The sequence below is a fragment of the Macaca nemestrina genome, chromosome 12, assembly GCF_043159975.1.
Source record: "Macaca nemestrina isolate mMacNem1 chromosome 12, mMacNem.hap1, whole genome shotgun sequence".
NCBI lineage: Eukaryota > Metazoa > Chordata > Mammalia > Primates > Cercopithecidae > Macaca > Macaca nemestrina.
Genome location: NC_092136.1, coordinates 17023165 through 17043903, shown reverse-complemented (window position 1 = coordinate 17043903; position 20739 = coordinate 17023165). Strand labels below are relative to the sequence as shown.

At 37.1% G+C, this 20739-nt stretch overlaps 2 protein-coding genes across 2 annotated transcripts; both read left to right on the top strand.

Annotated features, from left to right (window-relative positions):
* Window positions 1-4254: 4254 nt before the first annotated feature.
* On the top strand, window positions 4255-5199 carry LOC105466427 (olfactory receptor 5D14). Its single transcript, XM_011715406.2, has one exon. The coding sequence runs from the start codon at window positions 4255-4257 to the stop codon at window positions 5197-5199; it is 945 nt and encodes a 314-aa protein (XP_011713708.2).
* A 7166-nt stretch (window positions 5200-12365) lies between these two features.
* On the top strand, window positions 12366-13296 carry LOC105466426 (olfactory receptor 5L1). Its single transcript, XM_011715405.2, is given in 2 exon segments — window positions 12366-12913; window positions 12915-13296. Coding segments are annotated over 2 exon segments (930 nt in total).
* The last annotated feature ends 7443 nt before the right edge of the window (window positions 13297-20739 follow it).

Here is a 20739-nt window from a genome sequence, read left to right as displayed (position 1 = left end):
AGACGGATTCTGGTTTATCATGATGGAAGAAAGTTGTTTGCGGCTTGTATTAAGTTTCAGAATACTTGTGGATAATTTTGTATACATCTGCAAAATTGTTTTTGGACATTGGCCTAGTAATAATTTTTGTTTATTGGAAATATTAAAATAATACATTGCTAACAACATTCTTAAAGTATAATACTTCAATTTTTTAGGGTTCAGTAATAATTTTATAAAATTTACAACAAAAGGGATCTAAGAAATGTAAAAACGTTGCAAAACACTAGTGAAAATATCTCTGTAAGCAATGTATTCTTGCTTTCTATATTAATGATTCCATTAAGAATTCTTATAAGATTTGGCTTCTCTCAAGGCTATAAAGGAAAATATATTTTGATATTAGAGTAGGCTAACATTTTGAAGATATAGAAAGCAAAATAAATGGGACTACATTAAAATTAAAATGTACTCCATTAGCACATGGAAAAAAGAAATCTGAGAATGAGAGAAAAATTTTGAAATATATTTAATTGACAAAAGATTAATATCCGTAATATAAAGATATCTATAAAAACAAATTCAAAAAATAAAGTAAATGTAATGGTGCCAAAATTGGAAAAAGAACAAACCATTTTCAGTTTATCCTTGTATATCATAAAATAATATTTTCTGTGTAACCTATGACACGAAAAATTATGCCAAATAACTGCTCTGAAGAAACTCAAGCACGTTCACATCAGAATAGATGTTCCAAAAATATTTAGTTTCATATTGCTTATAACAAAAAATGGAAACAGCCTAAATAGACTTAAAATAAATAAGATGTGTTATGATCATTCAATCTGATTCCACTAGTACAGAAATCACTCTTAATGGTTCCGTTACACAAGATTCCACTACATACAGAGGGACTTACTGTGAATTTTGTGTCCTATTTGTTTTAATTCACGCATACACTTATATATACAGAACACATCTTTGACCAAATATTTTCTGATGAAAGCATACTCACATCAGTGGACATATTGGGTAAGAAAATGGTATTTGCTTGTCCAAATTTTGGAAAATTATACCTTACCTTTTTATATTTTGGTAATGATAAGAAATAATTCCAGGAAAGAAGCAGGTATTATACCATTTATATGTAATGAAATTTAGAATTAGAAGTTTATTTACATAATGTTTGCATTCTGACTTATGTCTATTTCTGTCTCTTTACATGCATATGTATAAAAACATATATTTGCATATGTATAAACATACATATACATGCATGTATAGATGACCATGTACATATGCATGTATATATATTTGGTTGCCCACTGTGATTGACACATCTGAAATCAGCTACAGGCTCAGCTCTGAGCATGTGGGTGTAGTTTTACAGGAATAATGGATATTGCAACTAACTTTGTAAGCAAATCAATCCATGGAAATTGTAACTCGGAACGTACTTAAATTGCTTTTTGCCAAGGAAAATACACTTTAGCACTTAATGGCTGAAGGCAGTTTATTTCTCACCATTCTCTGGATTTAATGGGTGGTTCTTCTTCCAGTCTCACTGGGGCTCACTCACATTGCTGAACTTACCTGGGGACTGGGATGGATCTAACGCTTCCAAGATGACATCACTTACTTATTAGGTGACGTGGTACTGGCCTTTGGCTGTGGCGCCTCAGTATTTTCCCAAAGAGTTTCTCAACTGCTTATAGGTTACAATGGTTTTATTATGTGGTGTTCTCAGAGCAGCATTTGAAGAAAATGAAAGAAACTGCAAGACCTTTTGATGCCTCAACTCAGAATGCTCACATCACTCCTGCAATATTTTCTTGGTCAAACAAGTCACAATTCCAACCTAATGAATCAATCACCGTGTTCTCTAGTGGAAGCATGACACACTTGGGAGATAAGACTCTAAACCCTTAGAGCTCATGACTCCACTTATGGGAAGCAAAGATTTAGCGTGATGGGTAGAAGAACTATTTGTATTTGTATTTTGGACCCAAATGTTCTGGATCTCACAAATTTTTGGAGAAAGAGCAATGTATGTTGGTTGTAGATTTCAAACACATAATATATTCAGGAAGCTATTACCCCATTCTTCTAAGGTATTGCCAAAGAACATGCCCCATAACTAAGTTTCAAAGGTGTTCCTCATGTTCCAAGCACCCTTTTTGAATTTGTAAATACTAGAACATTTTTCTTTAACTGTTGCTTTTCAGGGCCACTCTAGGGTAGGATTATAGTGCTGCAGTTATTGATTTTTGTGTGGGCCAGCATATCATGGGGAATCATCTGAAAATGAGGCTCCTATGCTTCCTTCCACATTCAAGTTGCCATAGGGAATGCCCCATGAGACACAAATTCAGGCTGAACAAGAAGTAATATGGCAAGGGTATGGGCCATGGACATCTGTACCACTTGATTATGAAATTTACTTGTGTTTTCAGGTATAGGAGTTCTATTGGCTGCTGTGTATGTATATGCAGGATATATACAGGATAGACTATATGCCATTCACAAATGACAGCTGCACACCTCATGGTACTTGGTCGCTATTGTCAACCATTCAGTCTCTAATAGCAGTCCATTAAAAAAGTCAGAAACTGACTCTCAAATGAATAGTACTCAACTGCAGAGTAAGATATTGCTTTTCTTTAAACTCCTAAAGATCTGACATGCAATTCACTATAAAGGCCTATCTAAAGTTCTGAACAACCCTACCTGATAAATATATTTCAAGGATAATAATATATACTGTGTCACACAGGACAATAGCACAACAGTTTGCTTGCTTACTGAGTTTGTTGTAAGTTTTCTCTTGTTTTGGGATCCACTCCAAATGGACAACTTTCGGGTCATTCTGTAAGTAAGTTGAGTAACTTGGTCAAAATCCAAGAGGCACACTGAATTTTGGAACAGATGAGGTAGTATTTAAAGTTTTATTGTAATTTTAATTATGTGCAAGCAAAGCCTGATAGTTAACTTCATGCTGCATTTTTTTTTTTTCTGCGTAACTTCAAGGAAATTCCAGTCACGAAATGTGACACAAGAGACTTGGCACTTGGCTTGATTGCCTGTTTTGATGCTCGTAAAGAGTAAGTTGTTAGTGATTCTCCAGAGTTTGAGTCCCTAGGGCTATAAAGTTAGATGAAAGAGTCTTGGTGCCTCAAGTATGCTCAGTCTGAAGAGACAGGAGGGTGGCAGCCTGTTTCTTTGTATGTAGCAGGTAAGTTTATCCAGGTTTTCTATGAAACTGAAAATAGGGTCTTCCTGATAGGTAACTGGTGCCTTTGACTTTTTAAATGTTAAATCACTGTGTAATTCAATTCTGAGCCCAATAATATTTAAAAATGAGGTCAACACTGATGGAAATATTTAGCCTCATATCCATTGACAATTATCTCATGATGAATAGTGTAAACTTGCTACTTGGAAATGGATTTTATCCATATTTCCTTTATATTCATCTTAAATTAGTATATAAAGTTTTATAAGATTGAAAACTAGTCAGGCTTAAGGGAACTTTTGCCTGATAAATCTTGAGATTCTTATAAGATACTTGTTAAGAGTAAGATACTTATGCAATACTTGAGCTATAGCAGATGCAGACCCTTAAGTCATAAACCCCGATAAAATGCCTATTCCACCAAGAGCTCAAAAGTAGGCCATTGTCCTTATCAACTCCTCAGCAACTAAGATATTCAATGAAAAAAGTAGCCTTTATAGAATAAAAGTTGGTAAAAAGTGGAATTAGTGTGCTCTTTTTCTAGATTTCTACAACATTTTCCTTTATCCTTAGAATAGAAACATATTCTAAATATTTTAATCAATTTGTCTGTATAAACAAATACAGTAGCAATGTATGCTGTTGTTTGAGGTAAAGATTTTACATTTTTCCACAGAATCTTTATTAGTTTATATATTTATGTGTAAACATTTTCTGTAAGTTATGTGCATGTCATGCTACTAGCTAATGTGTGGATGTGTATACTACTGTATACATATACACACACATACATTCTTATATATATTCATATATATAAGAAAGTGTAATAAAAATGGAAAGACACTCCAAAGACTTGGCTTGGTTTGTTATAGACATAGCAGCTGCCTGCATGAGGCATGCTCTTCTTGGACAAAACTAGGACCAATAACTGTTTCTTCTTATTTTTTTCTTTTGATCAAAGAAAGTCATGACATAATTATCATTCACCCCATATTTTGCTTTGACAGGAACAACTCTCTTCAACCCTTCCACTAAAAGGAATTATGATGATGGTTTTAAGGAATCTGAGCATGGAGACCACCTTTGCCCTCTTAGGTTTCACAGATTACCCAAAGCTTCAGATTCCTCTCTTCCTTGTGTTTCTGCTGATATATGTTATCACCGTGGTAGGAAACCTTGGGATGATCGTAATCATCAAGATTAACCCCAAACTTCATACTCCTATGTACTTTTTCCTTAGTCACCTCTCTTTTGTTGATTTTTGTTACTCTTCCATTGTCACTCCCAAGCTGCTTGAGACCTTGGTAATGGCAGATAAAAGCATCTTCTTCTTTAACTGCATGATGCAGTACTTCCTGTCCTGCACTGCTGTGGTGACAGAGTCTTTCTTGCTGGCAGTGATGGCCTATGACCGCTTTGTGGCCATCTGCAATCCTCTCCTTTATACAGTGGCCATGTCACAGAGGCTCTGTGCCCTGCTGGTGGCTGGGTCATATCTCTGGGGCATGTTTGGTCCCTTGGTACTCCTTTGTTATGCTCTCCGGCTAAACTTCTCTGGACCTAATGTAATCAACCACTTTTTTTGTGAGTATACTGCTCTCATTGCTGTCTCTAGCTCTGATATACTCATCCCCCACCTCCTGCTTTTTGGCTTCGCCACCTTCAATGAGGTGTGTACGCTACTGATCATCCTCACTTCCTATGTTTTCATTTTTGTGACTGTACTAAAAATCCATTCTGCTAGTGGGCGCCACAAAGCCTTCTCCACCTGTGCCTCCCACCTGACTGCTATCACCATCTTCCACGGGACCATCCTTTCCCTTTACTGTGTACCCAACTCCAAAAACTCTCAGCAAACAGTCAAAGTGGCCTCTGTATTTTACACAGTTGTCAATCCCATGCTGAACCCTCTGATCTACAGCCTAAGGAATAAAGATGTGAAGGATGCTTTCTGGAAATTAATACACACACAAGTTCCATTTCACTGAACTAGTCTCAAAAGTTGTTTTCAATCCAAACGAACAACCCAAACAGAGACTAAAATGTTTCTAAAGCCTAGAGCATATATTTGTATGAGATTTTTATGGAATCGTGAAATGTGAATTGATATAGCATTCCCAGTATTATCAGGTTCAAAAATCTCTGCAAGTTGTATCTAGTCCAGTTTATACAAAATGAATGAAAATAAACATTTTATCTGAAAACACTGAGAAACCATATTTCAAAATTATTTCTAACCTTTAGATGAATGACTAAATAAACACAAATATTTGGTAATAAATACTCTACAAATTCAAGCAACATTCTCCAAATTTTCTCTAAAAGGAAACCCTTTCCCTGTAAACAAAAGTAGGGCTTCTTGAAGAAATGGCTAATTTGAAGTCTAGGGTGGAAAATAGTCAAGATGAGCCTGGGGCAGTTTAATGCTCCAGAAAGCTAGAATACTATCAGCAGCTAATCAGATTGTCTCAAAGAGGCATAGGAAGCAATTTGAAGTGGCTGATGCTGGTTTATGGTCAGAAAAATAATTTTAAACATAAAAATGACTATCAATTACAATTGATTTAAAGTCCTCATATATGCTTACATCTAGACACTAAGAAAGAAAAAAACTAAATAAACTATCGTTTAATATCAATGGTTATTAGGGTACCAATTCATGACTCTGAAAATAATTAATTAAATAATATATATATTTATTCTATTTTTCCTATACGAATTGTATTTCAACATCACCTACCAATTAATGAGGTGAATTTCAGAAGAAATAAAAGCATAAACAAGGACGAAATTAGACAATCACAGTTGTAGAACTCCACATTTTAAAAATGAATAAAGGTAATGATTTCAACGGACATAACAACTATTAGGCAAAAAGTTGTGGGTAATTTTAAGATGAAGTAATTAAGCTGACACAACCTGAATTCAGAGAACAGAATGTTCTTCACTAAAAGTTGGAAAGTTATCATCAACCAGTTACCATGTGCTTCTCAATGGACTGCAATGTACAGTAGTCAGAATCATCTATGAAGAACTTTCGCTTTTTTTTTTTTGAGACAAAGTCTTGCTCTGTTGCCAGGCTGGAGTGCAGTGGCACAATCTCGGCTCACTGCAACTTCCACCTCCCGGGTTCAAGAGATTCTCCAGCCTCAGCCTCCCAAGTAGCTGGGACTACAGGTGTGTACCACCACATCTGGCTACTTTTTGTATTTTTAGTAGAGTGTAATCAACCACTTCTTTTGTGAGTATACTGCTCTCATCGCTGTGTCTAGCTCTGATATACTCATCCCCCACCTGCTGCTTTTCGGCTTCGCCACCTTCAATGAGGTGCGTACGCTACCGATCCTCTTCACTTCCTGTGTGTTCGTTTTTGTGACTGTACTAAAAATCCATTCTGCTAGTGGGTGCCACAAAGCCTTCTCCACCTGCGCCTCCCACCTGACCACTATCACCATCTTCCATGTTGGCCAGGATGGTCTCCATCTCCTGACCTCGTTATCTGCCCGCCTTGACCTCCCAAAGTGCTGGCATTACAGATGTGAGCCACCAAGCCCAGCCAGAATTTTTGTTTCATTAAAAAAATTGAAAGAATGAACCTAAGCTAATAAATATTATTGATCTCAACATTAAAAAGAATTAGTACAGAAATAAATAAAATGACACAAAATGAAGCACTAAGCAAAATACAGAGAGTGCTGAATTATTATTTTCCGTTGCAAAAAAATTACCTGACATACACGTACACACACACACACACACACACAGGCTCTCACACAAAGTCTGGTTATATAACAGAATAAACTGGCTGTAACAACCACATCTTGACTCTTGATCCAAACTAACTGGAAAAATACGTCGTTGAGACAATTGGGGTAATTTAAACACGGATTGGGCATTTAATAATATTAAAAATATAATGATGATTTTGTTAGGTGCAGTTTTGGCATGAGTGTTTGGTTCAAATATTAAAAACAATCGAGGAATCAAAAACTACCTATCAGGTATTATGTTTTCTAGCTGGGCAACAAAATAACCTGTATGCCAAATTCCTGTGACACCAATTTGTCTTTAAACAAACTTGCACCTGTACCCCTGAATGTAAAGTAAACGTTAAAAAATCAAAACACTCTAATCAGAAGTTGATTGTTTGGCCTCTTGGCCTCCATTTTACTTTAGAATCACCATGCTCTGGAGGTACTGACGGTTCACCAGAGAGGAACCTGTGGCATCATTGGACAAAAATACTGCTTCAAGGTGTTCAAACCAGAAGTACAGAGGTCCACTAGATTTTCTGTTTGGTCAGGGACAGAGCTGGTTATCAAGTGGGATGTCAGTGGGTGGAGCAGCAGGACTTACAGTGGGAGCTGATTTCAATTTTTGCTCTAGGTCTGCTGTTTGTTCTTTAACTTTATTAAGATAAATTTTAAGACTAGTTGTATACTTTTCTGAGTTCTTCATTCTATCTGATCTTTCCATAAGTACTAACAGCCAAATTGTTTAAAATGAGAGTTCCCTAATCTTTTTAATATAGAAGTTTTTCTAATTCAAATATTTGCCTTTTTCCCATTGATAATTAGGATCTTTACTGGTGTGTATAGTCCAATGGTGACTTAATACAACAAGCCTTTTTATGGAAAGACCAGGAAATAACTTCCTAGGTTTAGAATAAACGTTTACTAGGGATGCAAGGGGTGTTACTGGAGCGAGTGCAGAAAGTGCAGCCTCCATGATCCAAAAATTCACTCTCAGATCTCTAGTCACTCACTGAATGTGAGACACCTTCAGTATAGGCCTGATAATCTGTGACACTGGGCAGGCAACACTGAGATGGGAGTTTCCCAGCACAAATCCAGGGAACAAGGTTGAGATGAGAAAAACTGTGAGAGGTTGGCATGTTTGGACAAAGAAAGTGCTGCTTAAAATCATGTGCCTCCATTCCTCAGTCTTTTCAGATTGACCTGTACCTGTGTGTGCTACCTTATGGTTCCTCTCCTTAGGACAAATGACACAAAAAGGCAAAGACAAACGAAGACAATTTCTGAGATGAAAAGGATCAAGTAGAATTCAAGAGTATTCACAAGAACACCATTTATCCAATTCAAGACTATCCTGGCTAACATGGTGGAGACACAGCCAAACCATATCAATATGTATATATTATGCATATATTCATAATCAATAGCCAATGGCTTTTTTTTTGAGACAGAATTTCTCTTGCCACCCAGGCTGGAGTGCAGTGGTGCAAGCACAGCACATTGAAGCCTGGAACTCCTGTGCTCAAGTGATCTTCTCATCTCATCCTCCCAAGTAGCTGGGACTACAGATGCATGCTATCAAACCCGGTTAACTTTTTTAAAAAAATTTTTTGGTAGGGAAAGGGTTTCACCATGTTTCCCAGGCTTGTCTTGAACTCCTAAGATCAAGCAATCTGCTCACCTTCGTTTCCCAATGTTCTGGGATTGCAGTCACTAGTCATCACGCTTGGCCAAGGTTATACTGGCTAGAATACATGTCAACTGCCTTTCTTTTCCATGAAAAGAAATTTACAGACACAAAACAGAAACAAGTCATACAATGGGTTTGAAGTGCTTTGATTAAAGGCAACTTCAGGCCTCATGGATAGCAGCATTTCAAGTTTAGGCCTTGCATATTGGCTTTTATTTTTCTCATCAGAGTGATTCACATGGAAAGATGTGAATGGATTAGTGAAATCACTTGCTTTTAAAGAGTGAGAGAAAAGTGGTTGTGAGAATGCTGGGTACAAAAGGAGACCCAGTAGGGTCCTCCAATTCAGAGAATTCCCAGATCAATTTTGGAAAACACAGATAGATTGTAACTCATTATATCCATGGAATTATTCAAATGTTTGCTTTCTCTAGGGTCACACAGACTGTGACTTGAACACTTTGTTCAGGTTGACCTTCCTATATCTAGTCAGGAAGGAGGCAGAACTTGGGGAGGTCCATGAGAAATTCCCATTTAATGACCAACCAGCATGGAAGAAGGAGTCACTCACACCAGTACCATTCTGGAACTCTGCTCTTCCTTACAGATGCACAGATGGCACGAACAAAAAGTCACGCTTGGCTACTCTTTACCAAGGAATCTGTGTGTGACTGTGGGCAAGTTACAAATGCTGTACCTCCATAACCTTATTTTTAAAGGGGAAATAACAACGGTACTGATGGCAATCATTTTCATGAAGAAAAAAATGTGTTCATAGTTATATATAGAATAGTACCTGGCACAGGGGAAGTACTTAGTAAATGTAACCAATTATTATTCTTAGTAAAAGAGATTCATTATCCCCACCCCTTTCTGGTATTTGGAGGATCTCTGGTGTGGTTTCAGACTCTGTGTTCTGTAGGATGGAGTTTTTGGGTATACTAAGACAGACGAAGTTTATAAGACCTATTCATATATTTCATAATGGCAATGTAAGTACTGACTCTCAGAGGCAATGCTTGGATGTGGTATACAGTGTTCTGCAATTCATCACAAACTCTGAATGTAATTGCGTTAGATTACAATAATATGCACCAAGTTGGATTTTTTTCTCACCCCTTTTATATTCCATAATGATCAATAATTGTTGGAGTCCCAAGATACGATGGTTTCCTTGATATCTTGTCGATATCCCACAGAGATCAGTGATCGTTTTGGGAAGTTTATGAAATGTGGGCCCCAGGGACACACCCACACACAAACACACACACAAATATAAAGCACAGCATTTTCCATCATAGCATCTTCAGAAATAGGGGAAGCGATGTCTGTCCAATAGGTTGGTTGGTTGAACTACATTGTGTAGTTTTTAGAATGAACATAAATTTGATTTTCTGGGAGCTGGAACCCTGACTTTTGTTCCTCATCGAGGTAATTTATTATAGTCATACATTGCTGAAGGAGGAAGTCTAAAGGAAGGAAATAGTATTATACAATTTTTAAAATCTGTATTTTATCCCTCTCTTAATCAGATAATGTTTTTTTAAATGCCATGGTTTGAGCACTGCTTGATGACAATATTTTTCTCATTGTGTATTAAGGGACAATTTGGTGGGAAGTGGAAACTATTTCATCTGCAATAGCAAATATAACAGCTATTAGTGTGAGATGAAAAGCAGTCTGAACAAATTGGGATGAACGTTTGTTTTCTCTTTCCTTCCCTCTTTCCCTTCTATCACACTAACTCTGTCCATACAACCTAGTAAACACTGCATGGAGATTATCTCCAAAGTCACCTTGATGCTGAAGGTGGCAGCAAGAGGCAACAGGAACAGGACTGTTCATGGAGGGACATGGAGGGTCATGGACATGAGAACAACCTCTGAAGCAGAAAGAAGAGGAATTATTTTGTCTTTGTGAAAAGCATGTCGAAATGTCTCTCTGTGGCAGGGTTCTCAACTAAGGCATCATTGACATGTTGGTCCAGATAATGTTTTGTTTTGTGTGCTGTGGGCAGGGGCCTTCATGTGCTTTGTAGAGGGCATTGGAGAGTGTTCAACAGCATCCCCACTACATGTCAATAGCACTCCTTTCCTGTTGTAACAACCAAAAATGTCCCCAGACATTGACAAATATGTCATTGGGATCAAAGTCACTTTTGACAAAGAATCACTGCTCTGTGTGCAATTAACAGCTTGATTTCTTTTTCTTTAGATTTGAAAGCAGGAAAGGACTTTCAAAAGTGTGTATTAATTTGGACTCAGGGAAGGATACACAACTCACCTCTCCTGGTCATTTTAAGAGAGAAAACCATATCATCAAAACAATTTTTAAAATTGTCAACCTGGCATTTAGTAATATGCACGCTGTATATCTTTGAAATCAGCTGAAGAATGGGAAAAATGTCTGGCTGTGTTGGTCTCTAGTCCAGATTTTTTTCTTCCAGGAGTGCTTGATTGGTGCCTCTACAATGATGTATGAATCTATCAAGGGTCAGGAAGAGAAAGAATGACAGGATTCTCACCCTCACTTTACGTTTGCTGTGTGTCAAAGGTCTGAAAAGTATGTGTCTCTAATTTAAAAAATTCCAACCTTTTTCCCCATTTCACTCCATAATAATGATACTTTGGCAGAAGTAAGACAAGTTAATAGATTTTTTAAAATAAATATTTATGTTCATGGATGTTGCAAGGATTAAGTATACGATTGTGTGTGTGGAATAAATATATATATTTATATTATACATTATCATAATATATAATATTTTTTCTCTACATTCTGGCTGTTTTTAACTATTTTATCCCTTTTCACAGTCATTTATTGATATCATTAAAATGATTTAAAGCTATCCTTTATATAACTGCATGCTTTTATATTGTACACACTACAATTGTGATCATCTTCTCTTATTTGATATTTTATTTCTAAGTTTTAATATTACAAATAATACTGCAAAGCAGCAGTGGGAAGTTTTCCTAGTAATTTCCTGTGCACATCTTTGATCAGGTCTTCAAATAGATTGAAAGCAGTAAATTTATTTAAGACATAATTTTTTAAGACTGAGGAGTCATAGTTACAGTAAGTTGTCCTCAAGAGCACCAATTCCCTAAACCATGGCTGACACTGAAAAGTATAATTAACCAAATCACCATGCTAATTTTACAGAGAAAATACTAATACAGATTATAAAATGAGTTTCTTCATCTAAAATATATCAGTAAAATACAAATGCTTGACTGTTAACATCTTAAATAAGTGTATTTCTCATCATTGTAACAAAAAATTCAGGGAGAAGTGCCATAGATTCTAAATATTATTTTTTACCATCCCAATATTTGGAGTTGGCTAAGAAAATGGGATTTGAATTTGAAAGAGTAAGGAGGGTAATTAAATAGTAAGTTGACCTCATTCCCAATGATTCAGTGCAAAGCTGTCAATTGTGAAAGACTAATTAAAAGAACAATATAAATTCATACAAATGCTAATATTTTTGTTTGATCTTTGAACTCAACTAAGTTTATGCATTTGTGTTACACAATGTTGGACTTTTAAAAATTTCACAAAAAGTTTTATTCTTTGCTGATAAGATTAACTATCCAACTTTTTCTGATGTCTTTTTACAGGATACAGCCAAAACTAAAATTTAGACTATATAATGAAGAATAATTTTTAAGTTTCTTTTTCTTCCAATCTCACATAAGTTGGAGACATGGGCAAGGAAAACTGCACCGCTCTGGCTGAGTTCATTCTCCTCGGACTATCAGATGTCCCTGAGTTGAGAGTCGGCCTCTTCCTGCTGTTCCTTCTCATTTATGGAGTCACTTTGTTAGCCAACCTGGGCATGATTGCACTGATTCAGGTCCGCTCTCAGCTCCACACCCCCATGTACTTTTTCCTCAGCCACTTGTCCTTCATAGATTTCTGCTACTCCTCAATAATTGTGCCAAAGATGTTGGCTAATATCTTCAGCAAGGACAAAACCATCTCCTTCCTGGGGTGCATGGTGCAATTCTACTTGTTTTGCACTTGTGGGGTCACTGAGGTCTTCCTGCTGGCTGTGATGGCCTATGACCGCTTTGTGGCCATCTGTAACCCCTTGCTGTACACGGTCACCATGTCTCAGAAGCTGCGTGTGGAGCTGGCATCTTGCTGCTACTTCTGTGGGACGGTGTGTTCTCTGATTCACTTGTGCTTAGCTCTGAGGATCCCCTTCTATAGATCTAATGTGATAAACCACTTCTTCTGTGATCTGCCTCCTAAGTCTTGCTTGCTCTGATATCACTCTGAATGAGGCACTGCTGTTCCTGGTGACCATTTTGAATGAGAGCGTTACCATCGTGATCATCCTGACCTCCTATCTGCTAATTCTTACCACCATCCTGAAGATGCGCTCTGCAGAGGGCCGGCATAAAGCTTTCTCCACCTGTGCTTCCCACCTCACCGCCATCACTGTCTTCCATGGAACAATCCTTTCCATTTATTGCAGGCCCAGTTCAGGCAACAGTGGAAATGCTGACAAAGTTGCCACTGTGTTCTACACTATCGTGATTCCTATGCTGAACCCTCTGATCTATAGCGTGAGAAATAAAGATGTGAAAGAAGCTCTCAGAAAAGTGATGAGTTCCAAAATTCACTCCTAGGGAAGATTTTATTAGCACAATTCAGGATTCCCAAGTAGTGGCAGGTGGGGGTTCATGGGAGGGGCACAGTGTTGGAGTAGAGAGAAGAAGGAGCTCAGTAGTTATGAGTGAGCCTTTTTTGATTCACTTATCTTTGTTTCTCTTACATTTAAGGTAATAGGATCGAACATATTTTAAAATTTGCAGCCAACTTTTGTAAAAATAAATTTTGAGATGTTTTAAATGGATATGAGCCACAGCATTATTAAGATACAAACACTTAATTTTCTGTAAAACCTTCACAAATCTAATGAAGAACTCAGAGGAGTTACATTTTATTTCAGTATCTATTATGGAAACTATGATTCTTTTACAAATAAAATTTCCATTATTTATAATGACGATTACACCATCGTCAAAGTTTGTACAGAATGAGAATTCCATATATCTATGAATATATATGTAGTTGTCATTGTTTGATTTTTTATGTTTCTTGTTTATTTTGTTTTATTCTTCATTATTTTGTTTCTGCTGTTGCAGTGTCCAATGTCATTGAAATTTTGGGTACTATGTCATTTGATAGATGATAAAAATAATAATTTCACAGGACTCTAGGGGCATTGCATTAAAGAACCTGGAATCACATAAAATGAGCTTAGAATAATCTCTGGAACATAATTATTAGTTTTCTCTCTCTCTATTATACACACACACACACATATGCACGCGTGCACACACACACACACGTATATACATATAAAATAAATATGTACAGGTAATAATTTAGAACCATTATTATGAATCACAGCATTTCTGAATTAACCCGCTTCTCTTAATTTATCTTTACTGTTTATCTTCATACTAACTCTAAAATCTATTGATGAAGAGATGCTTACTGACACGACTTTTAACCTCTGTTCGTGTTCTTTTCATTTTTTTTTTTTTTTTGGCTGAACTTTCTTTTATTTTATTCTTTCCATATGTACCTAAACCACGTTTCTTAATTCCCTATTAAAATATATGCATCATTGATGATTTCTTTGTGACTCCATTACAACTTATGTCAATTTCCTCATTGTATTTACTTGTTTAAATTAAACTTCTCTCTTTATGTCCCTAACAATATTAGAAAAGCAATAGGTTTGAGTTTTTCAAAACTGAGATTGGTGTTTTGACCCTGGCTTTTTAATTTGTCAAGTAATTTACCTTCTTCAGTCCTTGGTTTCCTTCGTTTTAACATGGGATAATGCTTTTAACCTCATGGAATTTTATTGAGATTAAAATTTCACAATATATGTGTACTTACTGACATCAGGAAGCAACTCAGTGTGTATCTAAATGAAGTCATTGAGTCTTGGGGTTTATTTAACTTTTTATCTATTTCATCATCAGTGGCATATGAGAAGTTTTTAAAAAATCTTTTATTGTTATGAAATGCATGGATGAGTAGATATTGGTGAAGCTATGATAAGCATATTGGGATTACTATGCAGATTTAGAGCACTTAGAGAGCTTTCAAGAACTGTGAGTTGGTCCACATTGTCATGAGTGTTCTAGCAGTCAGGGTCTACTTAGGGGAACAAATGCTCTGCCGGATCTAATTCATGAAATGTTAGCAATTAGAGGCCCAAAAGAGCACACAGGTGATGCTCTATTATTTAAAGATTGTTGAGTTTAGGAAGCAGCTATTGCTCTTAATATTGGAGGGCAATAGGGAAGAAACATTGTCCCCAGAACGTCAGAACTTCGTGGAAGCAGCTCAGTCACCCGGTGTTAATCCCTTGAGGAAGAGGCATAATGTTCAGTGTGTCAGGGCCGCTGAGGCTGGGTTAGGACTCAGATTTCCAGTTTCCTGTGACACGCTCAGACAAGGTCCAAAGAAGGCTGTGCTAGATGGCTGCTCCTGCCTCTGGACAGGTTATCATGGAAAGCTGGAATCCACCAACTATCCATTGTGGCTAAATTCACATTAAGAGGAACTGGAAAATCAAGAAGAGATTTTCTTCTTCTCTCTTTTCCATTTGTTTCCCATCTTCCCTTCTCCCCCTCCTACCCTTATTCCCTTACTTCCTCTGGTGGAATCTAAAAGGAAGGCAGCTAGAAAGGACATCTGGGGAATGCAGTTTGCAAGCCCCAGCAGCAAAAGCACAGTGTAAGGACTATGAGAGTGGACATGAAAATGAGACTAGGTTCAACAAACACAGCTTCTGAAGGACTTGCAGTTTCCAATGCGCAGAGTACAAGGAAAACCCTCTTCTTTTATTACCTAGAGTGTGTACATCTTTCTGTATCTGAACACTTCAGTAAATATCAAGATTCTCAGTTTTCATCTCTTTATATTAATTATAAATGCAATTGATTCTTGGTAAAATAGGTAAAACAAATGCAACAGAAGGCGGTGGTCACCCTTTAAGATCTAGGGAACAAATTTCCAAGGTGCCAAATCACATGCTGAATCTCATAATTTTTCTCACAATTTCTGTATAGTAAGGAGACCTATATTTTTCTTGGCTATTTTTGTTAATGGTAACTAAGATGAGACTCTACTGGGCAGCTTGTTTCAAAGGGAATGACAGTCACCAACAGTAAGCTCTCTTAGTAGTTGGTGACTTTCGTGGCCTGATAGAATGGAAAGAGTAATTCAGAATGAGGGAAGGGGTACAAGTGACTGAACCACAGGTTGCAGATCTGGCATTTAAGTTTCTTTCTCTATTCCACGTTTTGTATCCAGTGAAATGATATGTTCAAATTGAATAAATCACCCCGAAAATGGTGTAAAGAAACATTATCTCTATAATGTATTTTGGCTATAATATGGATATAATATAATATCCAAATGCCAAGTTATATAAGATAGTAGATTTATCTCTGTCTCAACCTGAAAATTAGGGCGAGAAGAGAAAGAAAGGGAGGGATTTGTAAAATCTAAGCATCTAATTTTCAATGATGTTTTCAACTATTTTCTGTGAAGTTTCTGTTCAATCATTTTCTCTTTTTTCCACTGTGTGTTAATGTTTTCCATAATGATTTATAAGATATTCCAGATTTAAAAGTATTAGCTTCTAAGGATAAAATTTACAAAAAAAACATAATTTGGTAATGTAATTTAATTTTATATAGCAATAAAACTTTTTAATAAGTAGTTTACATTTTCATGTTTTTATACTCATATTTTGGGCAACTTAAGAATAAATGCAGTAAAAATAAATCCTAAATATATCCCAAAATACATCCATTATATATTTTGTCTCAAGTTTATATGATCTGAGTTTTAAATTTATTGGTTTTTATTTGTTTTGTACATGTTTGTTGAATGAATGCATGCTTACAAAATAAATGTCCAGCTTCCATTGCCAAACTATATAGCAATGTTCACAACATCATTTATTGAGAGTGCTTTTTTTGGCTATAGGTATTTAATGTGTCATTAACATATATATATTCCTCAAAAAATTACATTTTTAGCATTGAAATGCTAAGAATATTAAGCCTTTCATCCAGGCCCTGAGTAATATTTCACAGTCTATACCTCAACTTCTGTAATAAGGAGTATGGCCATATTGTTTTATAATTCAATTCAATTTTCAAAATTCAGTATTTTATCTGACAGACTCATTAACACTGTGCAAGACAGTAATGTATAACACCTCTCTTCTATTAGTAACTGTCATATTAATACATATAATTATATTATGTCTCTAGTTGTATACAGTAATTATTGGTGGGGGGAGGTCATTTTTAAACACCACTTTTAATGGAACAAATTACAGAGTTCCTTACAAATATGTTGGCATAACAGTTCATGTTTTTCAACAGCCACACTCCAAGGAATCAACCATATAAGCAATTATTTATTGCAAACTGAAAATCTCCTCAACAGAAAAGTCAATAACAAGCAAAAAGTTGAAGGGGTGGCCTGCCCCTCCACACCTGTGGGCGTTTCTCGTTAGGTGGGACGAGAGACTTGAGAAAAGAAATGAGACACAGAGACAAAGTATAGAGAAAGAAAAAGTGGGCCCAGGGGACCGACGCTCAGCATACAGAGGACCCACACAGGCACCAGTCTCTGAGTTCCCTCAGTATTTATTGATCATTATCTTTACCATCTTAGAAAAAGGGAAGTGACAGGATAATAGGATCATTGTAGGGAGAAGGTCAGCAGTAAGACATATGAATAAAGATCTCTGCGACAGAAGTTTAAGGAAAAGTGCTGTGCCTTGATATGCATATGTAAACATCTCCATAAACCTTTTTAGTGCATAAAGAGCAGCATTGCACTAGCAAGTCCCACCTTTTGCCCTAAGGCGGTTTTCTCCTTTCTCAGTAAACAGAACATACAATTGGGTTTTACACCGAGATGTTCCATTGCCCAGGGACAGGCAGGAGACAGATGCTTTTCTCTATCTCAACCGCCAAAAGGCCTTCTTTCCTCTTATACTAGTCCTCCTCAGCACAGACCCTTCACAGGTGTCAGGCTAGGGGACGATCAGGTCTTTCCCTTCCCACAAAGCCATATTTCAGACTACCACATGGGGAGAAACCTTGGACAATACCTAGCTTTCCTAGGCTGAGGTCCCTGCGACCTTTGTCAGTGTACGTGTCCCTGGGTACTTGAGATTAAGGGAATGGTGATGACTTTTCACAAGCAAACTGCCTTCAGGCACTTGTTTAACAAAGCACATCCTGCACAGCCCAAAATCCTTTAAACCTTGAGTCACCATAACACATGTCTCTTGCAAGGACACATGTCTCTTGCAATCTCAAATACCCAGGGACACAATACACTGCGGAAGGCCGCAGGGACCTCTGCCTAGGAAAGCCAGGTATTGTCCAAAGTTTCTCCCCATATGATAGTCTGAGATACGGCCTCTTGGGAAGGGAAAGACCTGACCGTCCCCCAGCGTGACACCCATAAAGGGTCTGTGCTGAGGAGGATTACTAAAAGAGGAAGGCGTCTTTGCAGTTGAGATAAAAGGAAGGCATCTCTCTCCTGCTTATCCCTGGGCAATGGAATGTCTTGGTGTAAAACCCTATTGTGCGTTCTATTTACTGAGATAGGAGAAAACACGACTTAGGGCTGGAGGTGAGACATGCTGGTGGCAGTACTGCTCTTTAATGCACAAAGATGTTTATGTATGTGCACATCAAAGCACAGCACATTTTCTTAACCTTGTTTATGACACAGAGGCATTTGTTCACATGTTTTCTTGCTGACCGTCTCCCCACTATTACCTTATTGTCTTGCCACATCTCCTTCTCCGAGATGGTAAAGATAATGATCAATAAATTCTGAGGCAACTCAGAGACTGGTGCCAGCGCGGGTCCTCCCTATGCTGAGCGCCAGTCCCCTGGGCCCACTTCTCTTTCTCTATGCTTTGTCTCTGTGTTTCTTTCTTTTCTCACGTCTCTCGCTCCACCTAACGAGAAACACCCACAGGTGTGGAGGGGCTGGCCCCCTTCAATTACCATTTCATAGTTCACACACTATAAGATTTACCATCATTAGACATTTCCACAAGAAATAAACTTTTGTTAATTAAACTACAACACAGTGATTTCTTTACTTTTAGCTGTAAGATATATCCAGTCACAGAGATTTTTATCATAGATAAAATGACTTATATGTTATCTTCTAGAATTTTTATAGTATCAGGTCTTAGATTTTTAAGTCTTGATGCATCTTGAGTTGACTTTTTGTAAGGTGAGAGATAAGAATCCAGTTTCATTCTCCTGTATGTGGCTTGCCAATTATCGCAACACCATTTGTTGAATAGGGTGCCCTTTTCCCACTTTATGTTTTTGTTTGCTTTGTTGAAGATCAGTTGGCTGTAACTATTTGGCTAATTGTGGTATATTTATATTTATATTGTGTATATATATATGATATATATATATATGATGGACTATGACTCAGTCATACAAAGGAATGAATTAATGACATTCGTAGTAACCCAGAAGGGATTGGAGATTATTATTCTAAGTGAAGTAACTCAGGAATGGAAAAATCAAACATTGTATGTTCTCACTCATAAGTGGGAATTAAGCTACAAGGACGCAAAGGCATAAGAATGATATAATGGACTTTGGGGACTTGGGGGAAAGGGGTGGGAAGAGAGTGAAGGATAAAAGGTTACAAATTTGGTTTGGTGTATGCTCCTTGGGTGATGGGTGCACCAAAATCTCACAAATCATCAGTAAAGAACTTATATAACCAAATGCCAGCCGTTCCCCCAAAATGTATGGAAATAAAAAATTCTAAAAAAGAAACAAAGAAATGACTTAGAATAGATTAAATATGGTATGGATTCAAATGCAAATGCTCTTTGCTAGAATTCTGTCAGGAAAAAGAACAACAATGGAATTCATATTAGCATACATTATAAATGGAATTGTTTTGGTACAGTCAAGACTTTTCAATTCACGACTATTAGATCCTCATACTTAAAGTGTGAGAATCATACCATAAGGTAAGGCCTCAGGTAGGTCCTAATAGTACAGAGTGAAAATCAGGAGGCTAGAACGTAATACTTGTGATTTATTTCTGGCTGTAGCAACTAACATATAGTCTTTAACAGTGGACATATCCTTACTCCTAACATGAAGAGTATCAGAGAACAAATATTCCAGATGAAGAAAATAAAGCTAAGGGTTCTCTTTATATATACTTATACTTATATACATGCATGCTTGAGTGGACATAGAAATATCTGAGGAGGATACAGAGGTGAAAGATAAATTATTTGTTATCTCCAGGAATCCACACCCTAGTTAGAGAGAAAGCCACGCAAATGTATATGCAGATAACTACATCACACTGCGGCCTGAGCAACAATGAAATACAGGCTGTTCACAGAAATTGTGAGTACCCCAAAATACTGAACTTGGTCGGGAGGAGTCAGAAAATGTCTCATGGAAGTTTTCACAGCTCAGCAGTGTTTTGTTGTATGGATAAAATAAAGTAATTTAGCAATGGACTAGTTTGTGGGGAGCTGAAAGCCTGAGGGTCATGAAAAACTCTGCATTCCACTGGAGGCTATATGATCAAACAGCAAACTGTTTATTATGAATGCAGGATGTGGGCAAATTCACATCTATGCCTGCCACCAGAAGGTATGCTGAGGGCAGTCACTCCCTGGCACCGTGCTCCTTGAGGTTATCTACTGGAGTATCTGGAGCCTACTGTTCATGGAAAGCAGTCATGCAGGGCTGCACCAAATCAAATTGCTGACTGACAACCATCCCCTTCTCCTATCTCCTTTACTCAATAAATACAAAAGGCTCTAGAAGCTCAAGGCCCTTATTCACTAGAAGCCAGGAGCTCCCTGACCCCTTCTTCTAAACATACTCTTTTGTCTTTGTCTTTATTCTCACGTTCATCCTCCTTTGTTCAGTCTACTAGGGTCTGTGGCACCAGTTGATGAAACATTGCATAAATATGCAAATATGTAGAACAGGACATATGAT

Excerpts from the sequence above, each read along its gene's own strand:
- LOC105466427 (XM_011715406.2), top strand. The coding sequence starts at position 4,255 with ATGATGATGGTTTTAAGGAATCTGAGCATGGAGACCACCTTTGCCCTC.